Below are 26,238 nucleotides of genomic sequence, written 5' to 3' on the forward strand. Positions count from 1 at the left end.
AGTCTCCACCCTCCTCTCAGTGTAAAACTGATCTTAGAATGTATAAAGTTATAAATGTATAATACATTTTAAATGAGACAAACATGCCTGAAGGCTCCATCAGCTGGTTTCAATGTAGCCTCGGCCTCCACAGTTGTATAACCTTTATCCTTTAAGTATATAAACGTATGATTTAAATGATCTAAATGTGGATAATGAATAATGAAACAGTTATTCATTCTCGGGCTGTTCAGTTAATTATTAGCTGATTTATTGAACGGGGAGAGTGCACATTAATAGACATTGATTTAAATGCAGCAGAATTCACCAAGAGGCTGTTTCTTTTATCTGTAAGTCCCTGAACAGATGTAGAACAGACGTCCTGCTCCACCTGCCGTCATCTTCATCTGTCAGCTTAACGGTTAAATTCGTTTAAATTATTATTTGATGCAGATTAATATCTTTTTAATGGGGAAAATACACACACACAAACACATCTTCACAATATAGAAAGTATATCTGGGGATAACACATTTAGACTCAAATCAAAAAACAAGTGATATTGAATTTATGACTTAATTGGCATGGACAGAATGACTGTCCATGCCATTACATTTCATACTGGGGGGGTGGGGGGTGGGGGGGCATGTCTGTCTGAGCCAAATATCCATTCAACTGTTGCTCAGAATTTGTCTGAGACTCTGATCAATTTAATCACATTTGTAGATCGATATTTAATTATTGAAGATGGCGAATATGTATCAGAAGTCTGAGGAGGAGCCTCGTGCTCAATACATCTCCACGACAAATACAAGCTTTGACAGGAGCTTGTAGGTGTGAACATCTACTTTTTTCTGATGAGGGACAAACGTGTGGACTGATGAAGTGTGTCCAAACCTGCAGTTTGTGCTTTACATCACGTCTCCACACACACAGAGACACACACACACACACAGACACACATGTCATCTTACAGTAGGAACAGAGGGTCTTTATTGAAAAAAGACATCAGACTGTGAGAAACCAGCAGGAAAGACAGAGACCAGTTCTGTTGTGTCTTGGTGTGGGACCTTTACAAACCTGTGAAATGTTCCTACATGTGGGAGCTACCTACAGGATCCTCACTGAAAAGTGACTGCACACGGACAACCTCAAAGTGCGGAGGACCCCTTCCACGTACGACTGAGGAGTGTGTGCTGAAGTGTGTGTGTTTGCATGTGTAAGTGCTTGTGTCTGTGCTGGCAGGAGGAGGAGGAGGAGGAGGAGGAGATGGAGGAGGAGGAGGAGGGATCTACGCAGTCGGATAAGTCGTGACCAGGTCGTGTCCCTCTGGTGGTCTCATTCTGGCCCGAGCGTGGGCCTCACAGTACAGCTGCCCCTCCACGAAGAAGTAGCCCTTCTGCTTGAGGTTGACGTCACAGTCGGTGCACACAAAGCAGCCGGGGTGGCGATATTTGTCCCGAGCCTTCACCACCGTCCCCCTGCACCATCACCAACACAGAGACGGACGGGTTCAATGCAAAGAACGCAAAGAATAAATAATTACAGCATCATCATGCAGTATCACACAGTAAAAAAGTATTTATGCCATTTTAGTTTTTGACAGGTTTGTATACAACATTTGTGTTTCTGCTCTAAAATACACTAAATAAATTGAACAACAAATTATATATAGAAATGAATATTTTTAACAGGGATAGATACTACTTACTGACGGACTCACTATAAAACCATAAGCAATAGTATCAATGTATTTTCAAAATGCTGAGAATTTATTGAATCATTTTATTACATAATTTGCCTATAGGGTGTTTTAAATATCTGAAGTAAAATGTGATTTAAAAAAGGTAAATAAACAGTAAATAATAATTATCTATTGAAGGTGGTGAAGTACAGACAGTTCAGACAGAGCCTTGTTTACTCGTCTCCACAAGCTTCACATAGTTTGTGCTGCTGTGTTATTCCTGCACTTTCCTCTCAGCCATTGTTTGGCTTCGATTCCTGAAACGTCTGAAATGTGATTCACAGATGATTCCTTCTATTTTTACTCACACGATCCCATTCCCACACTTGTCGCAGACGGGCAGTTTCTGCAGGTTTCCTGTGGGTGGCGTTGGTTTGTTCATCGGGGCTTTGACAGTCCTGGTCACAATGGGACGTGTGCCTGCCCCAGTGCAAGAGAAAGAGAGAGAGAGCACTCAACAAAACAACACTGGACATGATTACAGCACAACCACACAAAACAAAACCCTTCAGAGACATGGACGCTCACAAGCACTCGAATCACTTCAAAGACTCTCCTGGTCGGGTCACAGACACATTTCACCCTCCGCTCCACCGGGACACTTTCATACTCATTAATTATTAAAGGAAACACATGTAGGAGTGGTTCTGTAAAAACGTATTGTGCAGCTCCAGCACAACACACCTCATATAATTAGGATTGTGTCACAGTGGCTTTATTGTGTAGCTTTAATTATGGCTGTTACGAGACTGGTGAGTCAGTCATCATCATGTTCTAATGTTGTACAGTTCACATCTGTTGCTGGTGTCATAATCATAGACTGTACATAAAGATGGACGACATGACAGCTGCCCAAAAGTGAGGCCATATCATCTTGATCGCCCCCTGGTGGATGACTGCATTAAAGGTCAAACTAAAATGGTTTTCTGTCATTTTAAGTGTTGTTGTTATCACACTGATGGTTGCTCATGGGTTCATGTTTCTGGTTAGCGGAAACTAAATGATCGACAGCTGAGACTGAGTCAATTGGTCGAGTGCTTGTATCTGAGGGACCTGGATCCACACCACAAGATGGCAGCATCCATTCTTTTTACATCGGGAGGAGGGGGAGACATGTCGTCCATCTTTATACAAAGTTTATTGTCACCATGAACAGAATTCAGCTTAAAAACGAGCAGCTTAAAGGTAAAGGAGTAAAACTCTGATTCGCTAAGGGTCATACAAGTCGGCATATCTGATTGGTACATAGAGGTTAGGTAAAAGTTTGCGGAAAACAGTTTTCCGACTACAAACCAGCGAGAAGAGCTCAGAAAAAAGAAAATATAAGAATCTCTATGTTGGAACAACCACAACTCTTAACTTTTGTCACAGAGGCCACAGCAGATGATTGAGAAAATATCTCTGCAGGGTCTTTTAAACATCTCCATGCATCTGCAAGCTAAAACAATGTTTTCCTTCAAAGTGTCTGCTCTCCCTACTGGATCATTTCAACCTATAGAACACTGTTTGTGTCGTGGAGGGAAAGCATTTGTCTGGAAGTGAAAGGAAGAGCTCACCATCACTGTCAATAAAGTCCTGCAGCGCTCGGAAGGAGCCAGACTGTCGAGGCTCCTGAGGATCCTCCTGGTCCTGCTGCAGCATCCGGTAGACGTCAGACTCCTCAATGCTGCTCAGCGTCCTGGGACTGAGCACACACACACACACAAACACAAAAACACACACATAAATACACATGAGTCTTTGACAGTGATAGATTCAACTTTTCGTCAGACCACCCAGTCCGCCTCATGAAGACGGATGGTTTCATGCTCTAAATGTTTTATAATCTTAACTCCGCTGCCCCTGTGTGTTTAGTTTTTTTATCAGGTGAGAAGAAGCTGGTCGACTTCACAGAGCTGCAGCATCGTGTTTCGTCCTTATAAGGAGAAAAAGGAGGATGAGTCAAAACTAAATTTATGGACCTGACCACAGAGAGCAGAGCAGGACATGATGTTGATGAATGAAGCTCTGGTTGAGATGTAAAGCTGCTGTTGTCCTGCACAGTGCAACAGATTCTCTCAGGATATGAGTTCTGCAGTTTTAAATCCATCACAACGTCGATTAAATGATTCTAAACCATCAGAGCGAGTTGTATCAGTTGTCGCGGCATTCGGTTGTTGTGAGTCATGTTTCGCTCATAAATTGTGCGTAAGCGATGGAGGGATTCGTCTGGCGTCCTGTGGTCATATATCCTCGGGCTGACACATCGTATATATATATATATCGGGTGGCCTCCTGAAAACCACAGGGTCGGGATTTGAGGGCTGAGGCGCTGACAAGCTGTGACACCTACAGAACAACTGTCCCACTGAGTGGCACATCTATTTAGCTGGTGAGTCATGTGAAGAGCAGGTGGAACCAAGTGAAGGGAACGTTACTGCAGAAAGACACAGAGGAGAAATCACAGCAGGAACAAGATCCACAGATCATTTTTACCCACTGAGGAAAAATTAAGAGAACTTGAGGCCTGAAAGTGATGTAATGTTAGTTAGTTAGTTAGTTAGTTAGTTATTTAGTTAGATAGTCGACCGGTGCCAGATGTATTCAGCTCTGTCAGCCGTGATGGGCTTCCGCTTTAGGACCCTGCATATAAGATCATTACTAATAGATGGATGGATGGATAGATAACCAATTTCTGCTTATTAATATTCAATTTATATAAATGTCTTTTGCATGTTAACTTGTTTACTATTATCTTGTACAAAAAGCTATTTTATTCCATGTATCATTGGATAGTTTTGTACATTTGTTATGGTTTATTTTTTACCATACCAGTACCCTACTTGTTTATGTAGTAATTTTTTTTAACTTATAATCATGTTATTATATAAATCTGAATTTCATTTGAGTATTGGTAAATATTTGCTTAGAATTACATTAATACTATTCTTCTCTTATGTGTGTGTGTGTGTGTGTGTGTGTGTTTTGGCCCAGATGTGGCCCACATCCTACATCCGGTCCACGTACCACATGGAATGATGGCACTTGGACAGCTCGCTCCTGTTCTGGACCAGATCTGGGAGACAAGTCAGCCATAGCAGTACCACATGTCAACCAACGGTAACAAAGGGGGCCTGAACTATCATGTTTGCCAAAAAAGGGCTACATTTGTTTTGAGATATTTGGGCCACATGGTCACTTTACAAGTGGGCCACCAGAAGACCAGAAGTGCTGCATCACTGCCTGAAGTGGCCCAAGAAGCTGCACCCTGTTCCTATCACAGATGAACTGACTGAACACCTCACATCCTGTTAGTATCTGTTGCGTTTGACTCCTGATCAGCTGCAGGGACCAGTCACCTGTCAGGCTTCGTGGGGAAGATCCCTCGGATCTGACCCTCCATGGCGTCCTGGATGTTACCCGAGGAGTAGAGGCCTATGGGCGTGTTGTAGGCCGTGCTGACCACCTGGCGCTTCTCATCGATGTTTGCCGCCGCGACAAACGGCTGAGCTTTGCGGTTGTGACCGGTGCCGATCGGTTTAAACTCCTGAGCGGAGGAGGAGGACGGAACAAGCAGAGGAGAGGTGAGATGAGGGTGGAGACGCAGAATGTGGTGAATGATGTTTTCTGACACATTCACAAACCTGCTGCTCTGCTTCAAGGTTGATTTTATACGGATGAGCTCGGCCCTCCTCCATGACACGAGGCGTCCACAGTCTGGTTTCATTCCTGGGTATCAGACACAGATCCTGGTCAGTGTGTGTGTGTGTGTGTGTGTGTGTGTGTGTGTGTGTGTGATTTTTATTAATGTTTGGTTCAGTACTATTTTCTCATAAAACTTAATTCACAAGTAGAAAGTCAAAACATGCTCACAGCTGAAACTAAGTTCAGATGGTGGAAGGAAAGCTCCAGGAAGCGGTTTGCTATTTTTGGTCTTGGATCATTTCTGAATGTTACAAAACCATAAAGTCCTTTTTTTGTATTAATATAAAACAGATGAAACTCTGGACTGTTAAGATGAATACGTGGTTCATATTAGAAAAGAGAGGTGATTTTGAACCTTTGCGAGGACCCTAGAATTTGATTTTAACTGATTTACTGGATGATTAAAAGCTTTAAAGAATTATTTAAATAGTTAATAAAGTCATTAAATCCACAGGGGGCGAGTGGGGGTGTCGATGATGCTTCGAATGCAAAACTGGTGGCCCCCATTCCCAGTTCTCTGTGGGGTTGCTTCAAAGAAACTCAATTGCCTTGCCACGGGAAAAGTTGCGAAAGTTCATCTTTGCAATCCCAGCAGAATTAATCTTGCAAAAATGGACAAAGATCTGAACTAAACGAGGAAGGATGGAGCAGAAAAGGCCAGAGAGAGAAGAATGAAGTCAGTCCAAGCTGATGCTGCAACATGACTGAGGATTAACTTCATGTTTATTGGCAGCAGGAGCTGAAAGTCCAGCCCCAGCATGTCCCTGTCTCAGGATGTAAACAAGGTTTCATCATATAAGACACGGACAGAGACGTCAACTTGGAAAGACAATGAGTTTCAAGGGCTTTTGGCCATAAGGACCAACGCCTGTGTCAATGTCGGTCATTGAAAGGAAAACGTCTGATCCCAATTTTCGTGACTTTTTTCCTGAGTTTGTCTCGTGTGTGAAAGCATCTCGATATGTGACCTGAAGCAGTTCATTGGACGGACACAGTAAAAGGAACAACTGAACCATTTGTAATTCAATACAGCTTCATAACAATCGCCTTCAAACGTTACTTGGAATTAGATCCACAGCTGCTGGACACAGGAATGGAAAAATGAGAGCTACACAAACACTGTGATTCCTGCCCAGCTGTTGTATTGAGTTTTATAATACTGTGCAGGTGTCCCTCGTAGCTTGTGCACTTTAACGACCTTTCCACAGTGAGACAGAGCTGACTGGTGGACTCTTTAATCTTGTTCTGGGCTTCGCTGTGCAGCAGGCCCGAGGCCGGGAATCCCTCGATGGCCAGGATGACGTCGCCGGCGCACAAGTTGGCGACAGCGGCTTTGCTGCCCGGGGTGATCTGAGAGAGAGAGAGAGAGAGAGAGAGAGAGAGAGAGAGAGAGAGAGAGAGAGAGAGAGAGAGAGACTGGATTGAAATAGGTGATATTAAACTCAATATAAAAAAGTGGAGAAACATGACAAATCCAGATGTTTCTATATCAGACTTGAGGGATCGCTGAAAGGTTTGATAGGTAGAGAATTATGCACATAATGTATAATGAAGAATGGTTGCCTTGAGGTAGATACTCTAGAATTACTATTCAACACTTTGAGCCCATTATCTTTCATATATATATTCATATTCATGCAAAGACACATTCATAACAAATGTGTTGGTCTCAAATGTTTTTGTTTTCCAAGTCTCACAAAGTTAATCACTCCTTTAAATTAGTGAAATCTATAGTTTAAACTGTAGTTTGCTTCATCGATCACATCCGGAAACATCGCTGGAATAAAATATGGCTTACTTCGAAAAGACCAATGCAGCCGGTGCTTCTTTGACAAATTTTGGTCATTTTTTAATTATGCTTTTGATTTTGCCTGAAACCTTTTCATTGCCAATACTTGGTATGTGATTATTTCAACACAGCGTGGCACATTTGAACAGAAAATAGATTTTTGTCTTTAACATATTGGATCCCAAAAAATTATTCAATCACTCCAGAGGATTAAAATACACGACTGAGATTCCAAAACTTAAATTATCTAAATAAATGTTCCTAGTAAACATGATGAAGAAGTCCTGCAGTGTGAATCTAACCATTGTTTTTTGTCATTTGGCTCTAGGGTTCAATACAATGTGAAATTTGCTCTGTTAATTAGTTATATCACTGACAACAGAAAACAGTGTCCTGTACTTTCTGTTCATTCATGAAAACCTGTTCAACCAGCCCAGATGCTGCAGCCTGATGAAAACGTGTATTCTGTTCTCCATGAGCGACACCTCATCTCTTAATACATTCCTCTACGACCAGACCCCCTGTTCACGATCCCCTGCTGGGATCACAGCTCTTACACGACTCGTTCTCGGAGTCTCACCTGGTCTCAATACGAAGAAACAGCCTCCACTAAGAATCCAAACTATTCAAACTTATAACAGCGGAGAGTCTGGTTCTGAGGTTCTGTTCAACACATGTAAACTGTGTATCTGAGGTTCCCGTTCCACACAGAAAGCCACTGCCCCGGTTGGTGTGTGCACGTTTACTGTCTGTCCCACGTCATGGAGATAAAATAGTTTCTCAGTAAGTGATCGCATCCAGATGGAACATGTAACTCCGTCTGCCAGGAAGTGCTCAGCTTGAATGAGAACTCCCAGGAAAAGCCTTGAAGGTCGGGGAGGACGGCTTGGGACCGATCCCAACATTCCCACTGACGTTCCGCAGGTCGTGACCTATGATCAGACATATTGAATAACAGGTTGTAGGAAACTCAGCTTCACTGGGACGTTACACCGAAACTTCTCTGAGCTCATCTGCCTATAAATAACGGTGGATGAAAGTGCTGAGGGACGTCTCATAGCTGCCAAAGAGGGAGCAGCCATTTACAGTGGACTGCTGCTGTCTGACTGCGTGTTTTACTGCTCTGGAGTCTGTTACCTGAACCTGAACTGGTTTTGTTGGATCCTTTTGTTTCAGGGCTGGCTCCTTGTCTTTTCCAACATTCGTCTTTATATAAATCACAAGAACAAGATCTGTCTTCTTTTGCTTTCTTCTCTCTGTTCGGTTGTGTCTCTCGCTTGCTTCCTTAAATCTCAACTAATTTGAATAAAACTTCATTCTTTTTTCACTTGAGATAATTGTCTACAATTTTCCATTGATTAAGATGGAGGGATTGAAAAGGGGAAGAGAAATTGCAGGTACAGCAAATAACTATCAAAACAAATGAGGCAGGTTTGATGACTTGACAAAAAGTAATTTAAAGAGTATAACAATTTAATAATGGACTAAATGCTGCATTCATTGATATTCAATATTAAAGTTGGCTCAAATGTCTGCGTGGAAACTAAAAGCTGTTGTTTTCATTTGAGAAACGAAGATTAAAGGAGAATAGTTATTGATCTCACATCCACTAATTGTCCAGAAACACAACACTGCAGGTTTCACATATCTGCTGAATGAGTTCACATGCAACAATTAGTCGTTCCTTTCTTTAATAAGGTCATAATTATGATAATTATATCAATATTGTGCTGCCGAAACAAAATCTGTCAGTGAAGTTTGGAAAGTTACAAGGACACAGATTTCTGATTTACTCCACGTATGAATCAAGCTCAGATAATCCTAGAAGTGGATCCTACACTTCCCATAATGCAAATCACTTGTAAATTGGTTTCCAGTGATCTTTTTTTTTCATGTGCATTTTCAATTGCGTAAACACTATTAACACAAATTTATCAATAACATGACTAGTTCCTTCAGTTATTATGCATCTCACCCCTTTGGTAATATTTCCTTTTCATTTATGTAATTTCAGGCCACGTCCGTGTCCTAATTAACCCCTAAGCTTGTTTGAGAAATCCATTTCCTTAAAAGTTTAATTAGAATTTGCACAACACATGGATAGAAATCTAGTTTGTATCCTTCATCAGATCCGTCCCACCTGGTAAATGTCTGCATATCGTCACTCAAACTAAAACGACTGTGATCGTCTCAGACTTTTTAAAAAGCTGCTCCAGAGTCTCGGGGGGAAACGATCCAGCTGTTTGCAGCGGCTCAGCGTGACATGAGGGCGGAGCTGGTCTCCATGTGGTCATGTGACCGAGTCGGTGGCTCTTTAAGGCCGCTCTGGGCTGCGCGGAGAAAAAGATGATAATCACTTGTGTTTACTTTCCTCGAGCGGCTGGGAACTTCTGAGGCTTGTGAGGATGTTCCTGACCAAACATGGCAGTGAAGAGAAACACTGGCCTCACGTGTGCTGCAGTCTGTGGCTTCACTGTGGCAGCTAACACACACAAACACACACACACACACACTGAATGTAATATGAGGTGGTGAACTCTTCTACCGCAGCTCTCAGTCTTTTTTAATTCTCGTCTACATCCTCCTTCCAGCAGATTTCCTTCTTGCATTACGTCTCACATTGACGCTCCCAGTCTTCTCTCACCACTGTTCTCATATGAGCCACTACCACAGCAGGTGTGAGGTGACTGGGCAGAGCCGCTGGTCTGAGGCCTAAACCCTTTTGGGCAGTAGCTCCTGAGGTCTTTCCCTAAATATAGATGCAGTCATAGGCCCAACAGAGCAGGATTAGTGGATCTCCTCGTGCAGGCTCCTGTGTGGCTCCGGGGATTCAGCCCACAGACCAGTCCAGACACTGGTGAAGACGCCACTGGTCATATTCAGGCTGTTCACTGTTGAGTGAACTCTGACTTAATGTAAACGTTAAATCTAAATAAAGTATTTGTAGGCATCACGTTGAGGGAACTCAGTGCTCATCCTACCTGGTTTATCTGCAGTGAAGGTTTAATAGTCAAGGTTTTGTTTATTGCTCCTCGTGTGTGTGGCTGCGTATGAATTTAGATATAATGTATTTATAGTTGTGTTCATAGCATATTTATAATATTCTATTTTAGAGGGACAAAGCTCATTGGTCAACACAGAAAATACTGTAAATGAGACAGAATGAACCATAATGGCTAATTTTCATCCGTTCACAAAAGGCGTGAATGATCATATTATTAATGCCAGAGCTGGTCAGTTTTAGCAAAAGCTTATGGACAGAATAAAAGGGATTATTTACTATCTTAGTTTATTTAATGATTACTTATATTTGACGTTTGTCTGTTTCCAGTCAAGTTGAGTGAACTTGTTGCTAAATTCAATCCTCTCGTCTAAGTTTCTTCGTATAAAAAGGGAATGAGGTCATTTTAGTGCCTATGTTCTTTGTGGTTCCTTCAGTTTGATACAGACACATGATTTAGTTGTTTGGCTGCACTTCCTAACAACAGGAAATGCCTCATCAGTTCCAGGAAATGCTCTTTTTGAAGGTAAATTGGGATTGGACAGTTTCAGTCCGCAGCCAGGACCTCCTTCCACTTCTCTTTCTAAGATGTCAGTCTAATAAATCATGCATTGATGCAAAATGATAGTTTCTGTGGACTGAAACGTCCGTGTCTGTTTTCTGTCAGCTCCACCTGTGCTGGAGACAAGATGGTTGATGATGTGATGGAATAAAGCTTCTCTTTCCCCTGAGCAGCTGCATTATTACACTACAAATTCATTCTCCTCTGTCGATCCAGCTACAAACGTGAACTAAAACAAAAACATAGCTGAAAAATAGTTTCTTTGTTGAGATTCAAATACATTTTTCCATCAGATTCTCAGTCTGACAGGATTTACATGCTCTCTGCAGGACTGAAGCTCATTTTCAGGAAGGTTTTCCTAAATTCCTCAGTCTGAATTCCACTCTGAGACACACGCACGTGTGTGTGCACATGTCAGAGGAATAGTGTAAGCTGCTATTTGGGACTAAGCCCCTTGTATTTACTGTGGCACAGGTGCAGACCCCATAGCACATGTCATTCTTTCTCCAGCGAAGCCCCCTGGAAACACAGTGTTGACCATAAACCAAACACTGACTCATCTGGACTCTAGCACAAATGTTTAAAAATCACATCGACAGAAGCAATAAATCACTTGCCCAGAAAAATCCCAAAATGTGCCAGAAAGGGAAATTAAATAAAAATTGAGTCATTGAACAGAATATTAATTTAAAAACCAATATTTTTATCCTCATGTTTTCTGTCACTCACCCTGGAGATGGTCAGGGGCTGGTTGAAGTCCTTCCCCCCCGTCAGGCGAAAGCCCCAGGGTGCCGGACCGTCCAACACGACGTTGAGTGCCATGACCCTTCAGTGCCCGCTGCTGTTAGCTCACCACAGCAACACACAGTGGACCTCTCGCTGCGGGGAGCACAGTCAGAGAGCACTGCACCATGGGGGTGATGGAGATTTTGTACCATGTTGGGAGGGGGGGGGAGGAGGAGGAGGAGAATGGACAGACCCCTCCCCAGCAGTGAAACAACTTGTCAGATTTTGGGAGCCGACTCTTTACAGTCTGTGTTCGACCGGCACTTTCTCATCAGTTCTCAAGTTTCTGCTGAGAATTTATTGTTTTCTTATTTGTTTCTTTCCCCTCGGACTCTTTTTCCCAGTGTTTAAATCAGGTGCAACTACATCATCAATACTCACACACACAGTTTTGGATCACACACTATAAATAAAGAACGTGGACACTTGATGGATGTAAACCCACCCCTGGTGTTTCTCTTTCCCTGGAGGTTCTTGGGTGGGGGGGGTGACCGGCCTGGCCCTCCGCTCGCTCTGGTTGACGGCTCCTGCTGCTCCTGTCCTTATTTGGTCTGGAGACGCAGCTCCACTCTGAGGCCTCCGAGGTCCCGCTCACACATTCCAGCCACTATTGATCTGGATTGGGCCCAGGACCCTCACTCACAGCAGAGGCCCTTCTCTCTGTTTACAACACCAACTTCATCTGTCACATTTCTCACAAGTTATTTTCCATCTCTCGAAGATCTTTCAGGTCTATAGAAGAATTTCCTCTGCTGTTTATTTTTTAGTGTTTAGTTGAGAGTATTTCCTTGTTTACTGTCGCATGTCTGCATCATAATTTATTGATGTACTTGGACTTTATGAGGCTGCTTCAGGTCATGGTCAACAAACTGGGAGAGAGGCTTGTTATGTTTATATGTACGTCAGCACTGACCTGCATCAAGATAAGTTTCCATCAAGCAAGTGAAACAAGGGGTCAGTTCTAACCGGTGTAGGAATAAAAAATAAATAAATCCATCATCTGCATATACAGTTTTAAAAATCTGGTTCTGTGGAGGGTTTTCACAGCGAAGTTGAGGAAGCACTCATCTGGCAAAATGTCTCATTGTATTAACTGAATACGTTTGTGCACTTGTTCTATTTCTTCTAATAAAATTCCCTAAAAACCGGAGCAATATGATCACATAAAGCAAACATGTACTCAACCTATGTTTAATTGATAAATCTGAAAATTTAGACATGTCGTTTTGCGTTTAGCATTTCTATTTTGAAAGTTTCCAGTGTGTTGAACCTTTGACCACACCCACTAGTGCGGTCACACACTTCAAACATTGAGTTAAAGTTGCCTCTTGTAGTGAACGGTTATATTTTTGCTTTTTTTTTAAGAAATTCTAGGAAAAGACAAAACCTTTTTTTTTAAATCATACAAATTACCTGTTTTCAGAGATAATGGACTTTGAGCAAAGTGAAGATCTTTAGGTACGATGGACCAATGAAAGGTGTTTCATTTTCATTGTAATCAAACTTCATGAGTTTTCACTTCATTTTTTGAAACGTTCGTTTGTATACATCAGCTTCCAGGGGAGGAGCCTTCAACCGGCTCAATACCGCCACCAACTGTGAACAAGTGGAATTGTATGAAACAGGCACGTGAATGTGTGACACCACCCTCACAAGCAGAAAAAGAAGTAAAGGGGTTAAACACAAAAGTTTTCTCATCGGTTAACCTGACAGGAGAAAAAAAGTTTGAAATATTGAATCTACCAGCGTGATTTTATTAGCAATACAGCCCCATAAAACCATTAAATAACTGCTAAGATATTGTAGAAATACTTAGGTCCAAGTGTGCGCACGAAATCTGGATATTAACATGAACAACATAGAAGATTTTACACTTTCGTTATATATGTATAAACATCTCAGGAGTCAATTAAATGCCCTCAGTCCAAATCTGTCCCCCCGGTTGTCGCATGAGAGGCAGATTAGATGCTTACTGAAAGTTTGATCACTGTTGAGTCTATGTGCACACGGTCAAACACTGTCCTGATGTGTTCTACACTACATTAATGCATAAATGATTCTTTTTTTTTGCATCACAGAAGAGGCTCACATATACATGGCTATTAAACTTGCAAGTTGGACATAAGGCAGCAATTCACCAACTCAGTCTACCTACATTAACTTGAGTCTAAATGCGTCACTGACTCTGAAAACAACAAAGATCCGGAGCAGGGGGGAATAAAGGCCTAACGCCGGGGGGGACACACAAAGTGGAAAATTAGCAGCGCCGGTGACGAACAGGTGAAGAAAGGAGCGAGAACCGAAGATGATGGTGGGTGAGAAAAAGCTGAGTTTATAAAGCAAAGTGGATGTTGGCCATTTTACAGCTCTCATACAAAAAAAGCTTACAAAAACACCACAGACACACACACAAGTAACACACACCAAGTGTTCTCACACCATCGGAAACAGTGGATGACAGTGAGGTGGGGGTGGGGGGTGGGGGGGAGTGACATGGAGGACAACGGATGATGAAACAAAAATATACTTTAAGGTGCTTTAACATTTGTTTTGTTGTCAGTGTTCGTCTTTCGTGAAAACACAAAAATGAGAAGAAAAAAAAAACAATGACAAGTAAAAACTGATCATTCGCTGTGCGTGACAAGCTAAGATGGAGATTAGCCAATAACTCCAAAAGGTTTACAAACACATGAACAGTGACACGCTACCTATTCACTCGGCCTCGATAAAAAGCAGCCGTCAACCAACGTCTAGTGGGAAGAAAAACTGCAGTTTACACGACTGAAGTTTTTTCTCGATAAAATTCTATCTCATACAGTAACAGACTTAAATAAATTCAACATAGCATCAGTCTCTGTCTGAACCATAGACTGTATATATGTAGAGATGGACGACATGGCAGCTCCCCAAAAGTGAAGCCAACGCATCTGCATTTCCCCCCCTAGTGGCTTCCTGCAGTAACAGCTCATTAACCCCGCCTCCTCCGTGTTAGTTGACGGGACAGGAGCCGCACTAAAAAAGTCAAAGGGACGTGTCAAATACATTTTTCTGAAAGATGGTTTCTTGTCATTTTGGGTCGTGCTCATCACACTTGCTCAACTTTGGTAAGATGCTTTAAAAATTGGGTGAAACATCATGATTGACATCCGAGTCATCCCTCTTTATACACAGTCTATGATCTGGACAATGACACTTGACAATAAAATAACATTCCTTCAAATGTGGGTCTTGCTGCTGTTAGAATATGTTAAAAAAAGAGCAACATGTTCTAAAATCCTCTCATCACGAAGTTTGACCAGCGTTCGTTCCTCTAATAAATATAATACCTAGAAAAGGTCAGTAACCTTTTTGCATACACGTTCCCCCCCATGAGCCCCAGAGTCATAGCGACCTCTGGTGTATGAAATCAGGAGTGACATTTGAAACCAAACAGAAACACAACGTTGTGTTAGAATTGCGTTAAAGTGCATCAAACCTAGTGTGGAGACGAAAAATCGTTGTTTTCAAATGTTACACTTGAAATCTAATGTACTATGTTCGAACAGACAGTAGAAGAGATTCAATAATGCATTTTTCTACTTCCTCGTTTGCAATATTCATAATATTTGCACGATTATGATACATGTACTGATCAATACATGGGGTAACACACACATGTCTGCTCCACACGTTACTCCTCTTACTTTTTGATGCACCGTGTCGGCTGCAAGTCTAAAACACAGTCCATGAAACAGACGTGCGGACAGAATACCGTTTGTGCAACACTCTCTGTACTCAACGTCTTTGTGATTGAACACTGAAATGAAATGTGACAAGTGTTTTTAAGTTAAATATACAAAAAAAGGTGACAGCGGTGATCTTACTGCCCTTAACCAGCTGAAACAGAAAGAAAAGCATCGCTACCTCGGGCTGCCTCACTGTTTTTCCATCGCTGTGGAAGGTTAAAGGTCACTGACCGGAGAGCACAAAGGTTTGGGTTTTTCTCCGTCATAGAAAAATAAGGATAAAAAGATAAATTTAAAAAAACAACAGGTATCTTATAGAAAGTCTTCCGTTAAAGATGGCGAGTTAGAGCTAAAGAGTTCTGTTCGCGTGAAGCCAACGGGTCTCTGCTCCAACGGGTCTCTGCTGAGCGCTGTGGGGGGGGCGGCGTCCTGCAGGTGCTGTGCTGAGGGCGATGAACGTGTCACAGAAGGGGGCGAGGCGAAGAGGAGGATTGCGGGGGGTGTGGAATCATCATTATAGCTGCTTCACATAGTTTCCTGGGAAGGTTCCAAACAACTTGCTCTTTCGAGACGTCCCTGCACACACAAAGAGAAGTACAGTGAGGTCGGCAGAGTTTGAAACGCTCCATGAAACTTGGCAGCAGCTGGAACCGACTCTCTGCAGACTGGAGATCAGCCAACAGAGGAGATCACACTCAACCACTTAAACACATTTTGAGAGGGCAAAGTTTACTGTAGAACAACATAAAGATTAAAATGATAAAGGCTCTCGAGGTATACAAATTGAATTATGCCCAGTGAGATCATGTTGACTTCTTCAGAAAATGATCTGATTAAAATATGTGATGAGACTACAGTGCCACCTAAAGGTCACAAAATACTTTTCAATGACAGCTGCACTGTACATGTAGATGCACATATTTAAAAAAATATTGTAATACAATAATCTGGCATTTAAGTTTTGATATCATCACAGCGAATATTTTAATATTTGCATTAGTTTAATTTATTTCTGGTAGCTAAAATCAAATCCTAATTTTTCCGTCCTCTTACCGACAAACCAGCCATCGTCACACTTCTCCATCACATCCACGATGTCGCCCTCTCTCAGCTCCAGCTCATCCTCGTTGCGAGGCGTGTAGTTGTACACGGCCTGGTACCTGTGATTGAAAAACGCACTGTGAGCCGACATCCATCATAACACTGAACAATGATCTCACTAGTAAGTATTTCCCTTGTCTATATTCTTTGGCAACAGGATTATTTATACATTGAATGCATATACAGCACAAAGCACATAGGATTAGAGCCAATGTACTGTAACCCTGATAAGTCAATCCACATACTATTAGAAAAAGAGGCATGTTTATATTTAATAACAGCAATTCAGTGAGAATACTCCTGATCTCAATGATAACAACTATCACTTACGGGTCTCCTCCGCCATGTAGAGCATCCTGGACTAATCGCTGAGATAGAGACACAGAGAAACACAGACAGACAGTGAATTCAAATGTGGTATTTGCTCGGTTACATTTACAGTTTCAGGAGTTAAATTTCTCCCCATCAGTCAGAAAAACTACATTTGTTATAGAAACAGTTTTTACATGTATGTGTCTGATGTGAAGTGTGGGGATCCGTCATGTTACTTGTACAGTAATTGCATGGTTGAGTGAAGACATGCCCCCCCTACCCTTCGACCTCTAACGGATGACAGATAGGACCTCCGGAACAAGATGGGGCTACGGGGAGGTTTACCCCCGACAACTGCATCCTGCTTAACAGGCAGAAAGACCAGAGGCAACACACCTGAAATCTCCATCAGTAACCAACTCAGCAGCCCGCAGCTGAACACAGGTACTGCAGGCCAATGACATGCTCCAAAACACCATCATCACCATCACCATGCCAGTACCATCATGGTACAACCAGCACGAGTAGAACACACACTAACTCAAGAAGGGTCTCCACCGGCCCATTGAAAGTTAGTGCACAAAACACAAATTAGTCTCAAGTCAGTTTGTTGCATCTAACGATTATTTCAATATTTAGAAATCTGTCAATATATTTTTGATTAATTGTTTAGTCTATATAAACCCAGAAATAAAAATAAATGCCAAAATGTCTTTAGATAGGGAAGCTTATTATCACTTGTCACCACACACGCAATCCAAATCAAAGCAGGCGTCTCCACATTCCAGCTTTACCTTCACCTTGGGGGACCTATGCCCTGGATGGGGTACAATGGGAGGAGTCGAGGGAGGAGAGGTGAGTTTAGGGGGAGACCGGGGGGGCAGGGGGAAAGGCGACTCTGACTCGGGGAGGGACGTGACCGGATGAGACGGACAGGGAGCGATTTGAGAGGGAGGAGGGGAGTGGAGGGGAGGTGGCGAGACAGGTGGAGAGAGCGCAGGCAGGGGCGATGTGGAGAGGTGAGGAAGGGATGGTGGGGGGCGAGGGGAGCAAGGGGGAGATGTAGGGGGGGTGCATTGATCACGCTGGTGCAGACGCAAGGAAGAAGGCGAAGAAGGAGTAAATAAAGAGGGAGAAGAAGAAGATGGGGGAGGAGGAGGAGGAAGAGGAGGAAGAGGAGGAGGAGGAGGAGGAGGAGGAGGAGGTGAAGAAGTCAGAGGTGGTGGTATAGAGGGTGAGGAGACGCCGGGGTGAGAGAGTCGTGTCGGGGTGGGTGGAGAGACATCAGCCTATGGAGGCAATGACAAACACATCAACACTGAGGCTAAAACACACAACACTAACTAAAGAAATCCTTAAATTCCACTGTGGCTGTATTCTACTGAAGCCCAGAAGGGACAGGGAGGAAAAGACTCTAATAGAATAAAGATATTTAAAAAAAACTACGGATTTCTCTTTTATCCCAAACATTGCAACAACACACTATCCTCACTCTATAATTTGAATGTGTAAAAAAGGAAAGAAACAGCATTTTAGGGTGATTTCAAAATAAAAGTATAATTTATTTGCTGAGTAACCCAGGTACAACAGGTCTATTCTTCTCTACAATCAAAAAATGATTTTCCTCTATGTCCCTCACCAGAGGCAGCTCACACCATGCTCTACCTGTGGACTGAGTCTTTCATTTAAAACTCTAACGTCCTCCTCTTTCTCCTCTAAAGCTTCATCCTCTTCCTCAATGAACAACTCAGTGAATCCTTTCCCCTTGACCGACGGCGGCCTGTGAGACTCCACCGGTTCATCCTCACTCAAACCTTTCGGTTGCCCTCCCCAGGCGACTGACAGTGGCTCCATCGTCACAGGCTTGTGAAGCTGCACCTCTAAATGTACGCCCCCTGCTGGTTGGCTGGCGGAAGTGAGCACTGGCGGTTTCCCCACCGGGTGATGGGATTCTTCTGCTTTTAACTTAAACCTACTCTGGGATTCATTGGTGGATGTAGCTGGAGGACAATCTATCGGAGACAATCTTGAAATGGCAACGTCGTCTGTGCTGGTAGAATTGTCCAGGATCATGGACAACAGCTCATCATAAGGATCTTTTACTTGCAGCTCAATGTCGGGCATTGTGGCGCTTTTATTTACTGGTGCAGTTGACTGGTACCACATTTGTGTGGGTGACTTTACTGGCTCTGGCGACGTGCAGAACAAAACCTCTGGCTTAGCGATGTGGAACATTTGGGCTGTCTCTGTGCACCCCCTGCTGCTGTTGTGTTGGAGAAAAGAGTCAGTCTGTGGAGAGATGAGTGAGGGATGAGGAGCGGGAGGAGGAAGAGGAGGAGGAGGAGGAGGAGGCTGGGGAAAAGGCTGAACAGCTGGTATGAGTCTCATTTCTCTAAAAGGTGGATTTCTGGAAAACGACTGGGGCGGAAGAGCAAAGGCTCTCTGTGCCGGTGCAGGTGAGGGCGTGGGTGAGGACAGGGGTGTCTTAAGTTCGTGAGCTGCTTGAAAAGCTGCAAAGTCAACTGGAAGAGGGGGGGGTGTGGGCGGTGCAGGGGTGGTGGTGCGGGAGTGAGCTGGTGTGGACTGGGTCGTGTCCAGAGTGAGGGACAGCCACTCGTTGGTGACGGCTTGCAGGTCAAGCCTTCTCAACGAGGGGGGAGGGAGGGGGAGCTCACGGGTGGTGGAGGATGGAGGTGGATGGCAGAAAGGCTCCATGAAGGAAAAGTGAAGGAAAAGGAACAGAGTGTGATTTATACACTAATCTATACAAAGTACAGTTTGTGTACATTTTAAAAACATCAGACATAACATATGGGATGTAAAATGTTTGTATTTGAAATGATGATTCAAAATAAACAATGCTGTTCACATAAATACCATAAATCAATTTTATGAGGAAGATTTAGGTGGCTTGATGATCTTAAACTTAAAACATATTGACTTTATTGTAGTGATTTCCTTACCTTGGTGGATGTACTGCTCGGCGTCCTGTGGCCAAGGTGCCCACGCAGGTCCATGTGGTGGTCGGAGCTCTTGGACGGGGAGCGCTTGATGTCAACGTAGGCCACGGGAAAGATGCCCTGCTTGGTTGAGTCTGGGATCCTGCCCTCATACCAGTTCTGATCCACCTGCCTTATCACAATGACTCTCTCACCCTAAACACACACAAGCAAACACAACAAACACACCTTTATGACCTCAGAAAACCGTTGTTACACCCTTTGTATTTCAACATGTAAAATAAAAGATTGTGCTGTCAGCATGTATGTATAAAGTCGTGTTGCATGCAGCTGTTTGCTTTAATGCATTCGGGAGGCTACCTTTCTGAGAGACAGCTCCACGTTGGTGTCCGCATTGAAGTTATAGCGAGCCACAGCCTCTCCGATCTCTCTGACGTGTGCTGGCGGAGGAGGACGGATCGGCTGCTGCTTCTCTGTGGACGGCATCTTCTGTGTGTGTGCGTGTGAGAGAGCATTGTGTAAACAGATGTGTATATTGAGTTTGAGGACTACACAAATGTGCACTTACACAACCACAGGACCAACATATAGATTGAGGTATCAGTTGCGCATTTACCTCTACATATGATATGGGGAATATCCCCACCCGTCCTCGGTGCTCTCCCTCATACCAGTTGTTGTCTATCTGCCTGATGATGTTCACCGCATCACCCTTTTTAAATGTCAGCTCCCTGTAACACAGTCATATCATTTTTGATTCCACTGCCTGGAAAAGGAGGATATGAACTGAACAAGACACAAACATTTCTCACAGCAGAGAGAGAAGAGTGAGACCGAAAGCCGGCGACCAAAGCAAAACAAGAGATGCGGCTTCAGATTAACTCGTGCAATGATTTTTAAAAAAGATTAAGAAGATAAAGTCAGCCAGATGTCATTTAACAATTAAGTTGTTTTAAGAAGCAAAAGAAACTTTATGCAGGAAAGGATGATCAACGTGTAATAGCGACATGTTTAACAGCAAGTCCAGATGTGCAGTTACATATCCATGCAGTAGAGCCTCACGCCATTGATCCCCCCATGCCCCGTGAACTCACTGTACTCACTTAGCTGTTTGTGCCTTAAAATCATAAATGGCTTTTGCAGGCTGTTTCTGATGGAGGAGAGAGAACAGAATAAGTTGTGTCATCTGTTTATGGGAGACCTAGGAGATGAGAGTGAGAGAAAGAGAGCCGGCAAGCAGCTATAATATAAAACACAGCTTTCAGAGTAGATTTGACCTAAAGACAAAAAATGTAGAGCCGAGCATCGATTATTAGATATAACTTAATGTTAGCTTGCCAGCTAATGTGCTAATATGTTTTGTTTTTCAAATAGGCTAATTAGTGCTGCACAGTCACACATTGAACATATATACTGCTTCAGTTATTGTTTCTGATCTCTAACCAGGTGCTGAGAGTATTAAACATCAACTTCAATGCTGTACCTCTCTGTCAGGAGTAGCTCTTCTACTCTGGGGCGTGTGGCGTCCGTCCATTGTGGAATAACTCCTGGAGACATCCTGGTCTATGATTGGTAGAGACACATGCCAAAAGGTCACAGGGGTAGAATAACCACAATCATGCCCAAAATATAAAAAATAAGTTTCGGGTGAAAGTGCAGAATGGAACAGTGACGATGTCATTCCAACAGGTGAAGGAGGGAATGAAAGCTCGGGGTCAAACAATGGCTGAGCTTTATTTCCATTCCAAAAGGAAAAAACAAAGGGATTTGACTTTTGCCACAATCTGACACAAAGTGACACATGCAGTCCTTCAAAAGACATGAAGACAAAATGAAACATGGAGAATACAGCCCAACGAAATGTGATGACAACCATTTACAAAATAAAAAGGCTTGAGGGAGAGAACGATGATTGTGGGACAGTAAAATGACTCCACAGATATCCATTTTTAACACAGACAAATAATACAGCCAAAAAACAATATTGAAATTAAAAACAAAAAAATAATATAAGTTTATTGACTCAACCCCGAGAAATATACTGTAAATTCTCAAATATTTCTGTATCTCAAAAACCAGGCCTTAATTTGAGACACTCTCCTGAAGTATATTTTAAAAATATTAAACAACTATCTGAACTGTTCTTCTGCACAATAAGAAAGTCGCTCAAATTGATCTCACTCATAATTCCAATTTCAAGTACTTTGCAAATTTTTTTGCATTTAAGTACGTTCACTTAATCTCAACATTTCCTGAACATGCTTCAAAATAAAAGCCCTCCAAAAAAAATCAAAGGCTGTTTTCCTAGAAAACCATTAATGTGAAACTTCAACAGGAAGTGTAAGGTTTCCTTTGACAGAAGCTTTACACTGAATTTAAGAATCAGGTTTTACTTGAGAATTTATGGTTTTCATATATAAATACATAGAGATGCATAGTAATGTGTACTTGCTGAACAACAAGGGGAACGATGGGGCAACGGGCGCAGGCAACACTCAAAACACTGAAAAGTACATTACCTGTATGTGGAATGTATATTTTTGAAATATGTATGTTTGAGTAGAATAAAACTATGTGTAGGTATGACTGGTTACATTACAAAGTGTACATGTGAAAGGTTGTGTGTAAGTAAGTGTATTATCTCCACCTGAATAACAGTGACCATTTCCATTGCCCTGCTCCTCTCCATATTCATTATTATTTGAGGTGTCCAAGTGGCGAGCATAACAGGCACTGATTGGTGACTGTAGCCGCGGTGTGGGTGGATCCTCTCTGTATGAGGCGTTCTCCGTGGGGCTCCCGTCCGGGTACAATGAAGCGGAAGAGTGACCCCCCTGCCAGCACCCCCTCCTCCCCCGCAACGAGGAGCTTCGTTCAGGCACGTTTGGCAGCAGTTCAGCCAGGATTCTCCTCAGGATGCTGTCATCAGGGGCCCGGGTGCCTCTCTGGCCTCTCTCTGATTGAATGTGCTCATATATGTCTCTCAACGCCTCATCTAGTGCTTCGTAAATGTCCTGTTTTGACTTGGGCCTGCTGCCTCGACTGCCGCCACCACTGATTCTTTTAGAGGTAGGTGGTGAGCCCTTTTTCCTGCGGAAAGGCACTGGGCTGACCAGGAAGGCCAGCTTGGACATCGCTTGCTGGGACTGGGAGCTCTGGATTTGAGAATGGCTGCTGCGGCTCGGCTGTGGCGGTCTCTGCTGCTCCTGACGCGCTCGTTCTCTCTCATGGCGAAGCATCGTTGTGAAACGGGTGTAAGAAGCTGGGCAGCGGCCTTTGCAGGTGCTTATGAGGTGGCGGTGCTGGTACCCCTGACTCTGCCCCACATTCTGGTGACCAGCTGTGTGGCGGTGGCGATGGTGGTGGAGGTGACGGAGGTGGTGGTGGTGGTGAAGGGTGGAAGAGCCGTACAAGCTCTCAGAGGAGGTTAGTGAGCAATGGTCAAAGTCACTCTCACTGCAAAAAGAGGAGCCCTCCACCTGGATGAAGTCACTGAGGTCTGACGCAATGGCGTCTTGTTCACTGTCAGAGTAGTCTGGGTTGGCTTGTGGGATTTGGGGGATCGGAGGAGCGGGAAAGGACCTAAGATGACGTGGCTCTGGCCCACGAGGCTGGCCCTCAGGTGGGCTACGAGGTCGATGTAAGGGATCCATGGTATGAGATACTGGTCCACTGCTAATCTTGATGTCTTCTTCTAGCAGAGATTCTATGGAAAAACGGCGTTTTGGAAAAATGGGTGTGGCACCACCACCGCTGCTGGCTCGGGATGATGAGCCACCGGGTGTAGTAGTGCCTGAAGGCCCCTCACTATCACCCAAGTTGGGCATGGATTTAGATTTCTGAATAAGGCTTTCATATTCAGAAATGCGGTTTGGCACCGTATCGGTAGGCACCTCCACGCCCCACGAGGGTGTCCAGGGGGAGAGGCCGTGCCGAAGCAGGTGAGGTTGACCCTCCAGATCCAGGATACGAGCCCGGACTGAGCGGATGATATCGGACGGGATCAGCTGAGCTCGATCGATCTGGTGCATTTTACGATAGAGCTTCAGGAAGCCTGGTGAATCATGCGCCCGTCGCCGGTGGAGTCGTGTTAATGAGCGAGTGGAAGTGGATCCAGTTGAACCTGAGGGATTCCCATCACACACCAGTGACCCAGCACTTTCTGAGCGGGGGGCATTGCGCCCGCCCGAGCCAGAATGTCCTTCACTGAGTAAGTCATCACAGCTGCGTGACCTGATTTTGCCAGAGGAGGGCGGCGCCTCCTCCGTACCGGTCCATGTCTCGGAATCCGGGCGTTCTGTCGGCCAACTGTTCTTACAGTAGACAGACTGCTTGGAGGAGGAGCTGCCGTCCGGGCTCCCGTCCTCGAGGCAATGAACAGAGTCAGAAGGAACAGGGGGCACATAGGGGCCCGGATGAGGACCTGGGGAGGTCAAACTGTTTGAATACATGTTGCATGCGTCCCCACCTTTCAGATGTCCAATAGAAAGCAGCGTGGTGAGAGAGAAGAAGGAGGAAAGCAGGTTAAGCAAAGATACCTGATAAAAAGGCGGAAGAGGTGAGGAGAGGGAGAAGATCAGAGGAGAAAAACTGGGTTGAAAGTAAAAGAGGATTTGAAGTCGTTTCTTCACCTTCCAACCAACAAAGGAAACTTACGACCTCTCCACACTCACATTATAGAGTGAGAAGACAACACGTTAATACAGTTTGGGGAAAAACAAGCTCGGGAAAAGAAAGAGAGAAAAATATCCATTGAAAGGAAGATGTTTGTCTGTGTGTGTGTGAGTGTGAGTGTGTATTTGTGTACCTTTGGCTCTGGAGGGCGAGGATGGTGAGGAACGAATGACGTTCTTTTTTATGCTGCTGCTGGGTCTGTAGGCATCCACTGGTTTGGGGGAAGTTGCAGCTCTGCTCTGAGACTGAGCGTTCACTTGGGAACTTGACGGCTCCGACTTCCTTCTCTTCCTGTAGTCGCTCGCAGCACTGGAAGACAAACAACACACACACGCTTTAAGGCATTTACTTTAGTTCCTGTGGCGTCAATCCTTATAAAAATATAGAATAGGTGAATTATGAGCAAATGAACAATGTGAAAATTGAATAAAACATTTTTACGCTTGAAAGATGAGAAAAACAATTCCACCTACCGATAGTTATTCTCATGCAAAGAGATGAGACTGAGTCACTGTAACTTTCCTTATTTAAAATAGTGCGCTTCCTATTCAGTGGCCTATTCATCACATCCCATATCTGCCCTTTCTGTTCACCGAGGAAAATGCGACTGAATAAGCAGGCCACTGGTGAAAGAGAGTGGGAGGAGAGGAGGAGGAGGAAGAGGAGGGGGGTTGAGGGACGGGTAGGAGGTGAAGGGCAGAATCAATGGATTTGCCGGGGTTAATTTATTCTGTCTCAGTTAGAGAGAGTGGGCTGCAAAGCACCAAGCCTTTGGTGACAAAAGAAAATAAAGACAAACACTAATCTTTGCAGATCCTCAGTGGTAGCAGCCACTGAGGCTATTTGCAGCCGAGAGACGGGGTGAGAAATCGCAGAGTTGTGATTCCGCTGCTGAATCACAACATGGGCCAGTGCTGTGGAGAGGATGGGGGAGGGGGATGGAGGATGAGCAGAGGAAAATAAAGGAAGCAGAGGTTACCTCGTAGTCTCTCCAGAGCCTTGTCAGGGGGAGCGATGTGCAGGGACGCCTGAAATAGGGCAGACAACAAATGAGAAACGTGAGCTCCGCAGGAACAAAGACTGGAGGCAGAGCGGCTCTTAATGCACAGCCCTGCATGCGGTTGATGCTGTGCCACACTCAAAAACACTCCCCCCAGCGTAAGGTGCGGTGGAAGCTGGTTCCACATGGCACACCTGAACGCAAAGAGGCCTACCGGCATAACAGTGAGGGGAAATTCCTGCTCTCTCTTGGGCTGCTCTGGAGGATGACGGTAAAGGTGATATAGGAAAGGATGTATAAACTCAGCTCAGGGGGCAAATTCTGCCCCTGCAAAACCTGGCATGGATCAGCTGGAATGGGTCTTAGTAGTAAAGGATGATTAATGCGTTTGAACTGCAAGGGTCTGTTGGAGGACGTCCTAAGTATAAATACATATAGATTAAAAAATTGTGTTTTGAGCCCAAAAATCTAGAGATTCATATTTTTCAGAGAGAGAGGATAAGAAACGAGGAGTCAAATCTGTCTGTGTACAACACAACCTGCAGATCTTCACACAGTTCCAACAAAGAAGCATTGAATATGTGAAACAGTCTTCACAAAGCAAGGACACACTCCATTTTGCTTTGAATGGCTGACATGTTGAAACGAGATCAAACTGCATTGATGCTCCACAAATTAAAACTCACTTTTAAACAGCTGTATCTAACGTCAGTGTTGTTTTCTATCATTGGTTAGAAACTGTGAGATTAAAAACTCTTGACACTCATGAATGTGAGATTACCTCAATGCGCTGGCGGGCGGAGATGTCTGGATTATAATCCAGTCGTTTTTTTAGGAGGCTTGAGCCCCAAGCAGCAGCAGTGAGCAGGAGTAGGAGGAGGAGGAGGAAAAAGGAGGAGGAGGGTGAAGATGAGGTGAAGG

The 26,238-nt window shown here is 43.9% G+C and overlaps 2 protein-coding genes across 2 annotated transcripts in view; both read right to left on the minus strand.

Annotated features, from left to right (window-relative positions):
- Positions 1–228: 228 nt before the first annotated feature.
- Positions 229–11,647, minus strand: LOC133953563 (PDZ and LIM domain protein 3-like). Its single transcript, XM_062387526.1, has 7 exons — positions 11,489–11,647; positions 6,606–6,757; positions 5,347–5,431; positions 5,062–5,249; positions 3,280–3,407; positions 2,032–2,143; positions 229–1,460 (listed from the first exon to the last, which is right to left on the minus strand). Exons 1-7 carry the CDS (start codon positions 11,579–11,581, stop codon positions 1,271–1,273), a joined length of 948 nt encoding a protein of 315 aa, XP_062243510.1. The 5' UTR covers positions 11,582–11,647; the 3' UTR covers positions 229–1,270.
- A 4,018-nt stretch (positions 11,648–15,665) lies between these two features.
- Positions 15,666–26,238, minus strand: part of LOC133953564 (sorbin and SH3 domain-containing protein 2-like) — a 42,974-nt gene continuing 32,401 nt past the window's right edge. Inside the window, 13 exon segments of the mRNA XM_062387527.1 lie at positions 15,666–15,846; positions 16,324–16,430; positions 16,702–16,739; positions 19,647–19,838; positions 20,004–20,132; positions 20,260–20,374; positions 20,747–20,844; positions 21,127–21,206; positions 22,291–24,111; positions 24,451–24,633; positions 25,303–25,345; positions 26,099–26,149; positions 26,151–26,156. Of these exon segments, the coding sequence (XP_062243511.1) occupies positions 15,785–15,846; positions 16,324–16,430; positions 16,702–16,739; positions 19,647–19,838; positions 20,004–20,132; positions 20,260–20,374; positions 20,747–20,844; positions 21,127–21,206; positions 22,291–24,111; positions 24,451–24,633; positions 25,303–25,345; positions 26,099–26,149; positions 26,151–26,156 (2,925 nt within the window). The 3' untranslated portion in view covers positions 15,666–15,784.

Source organism: Platichthys flesus, chromosome 5 (assembly GCF_949316205.1).
Source record: "Platichthys flesus chromosome 5, fPlaFle2.1, whole genome shotgun sequence".
NCBI classification, from domain to species: Eukaryota; Metazoa; Chordata; class Actinopteri; order Pleuronectiformes; family Pleuronectidae; genus Platichthys; species Platichthys flesus.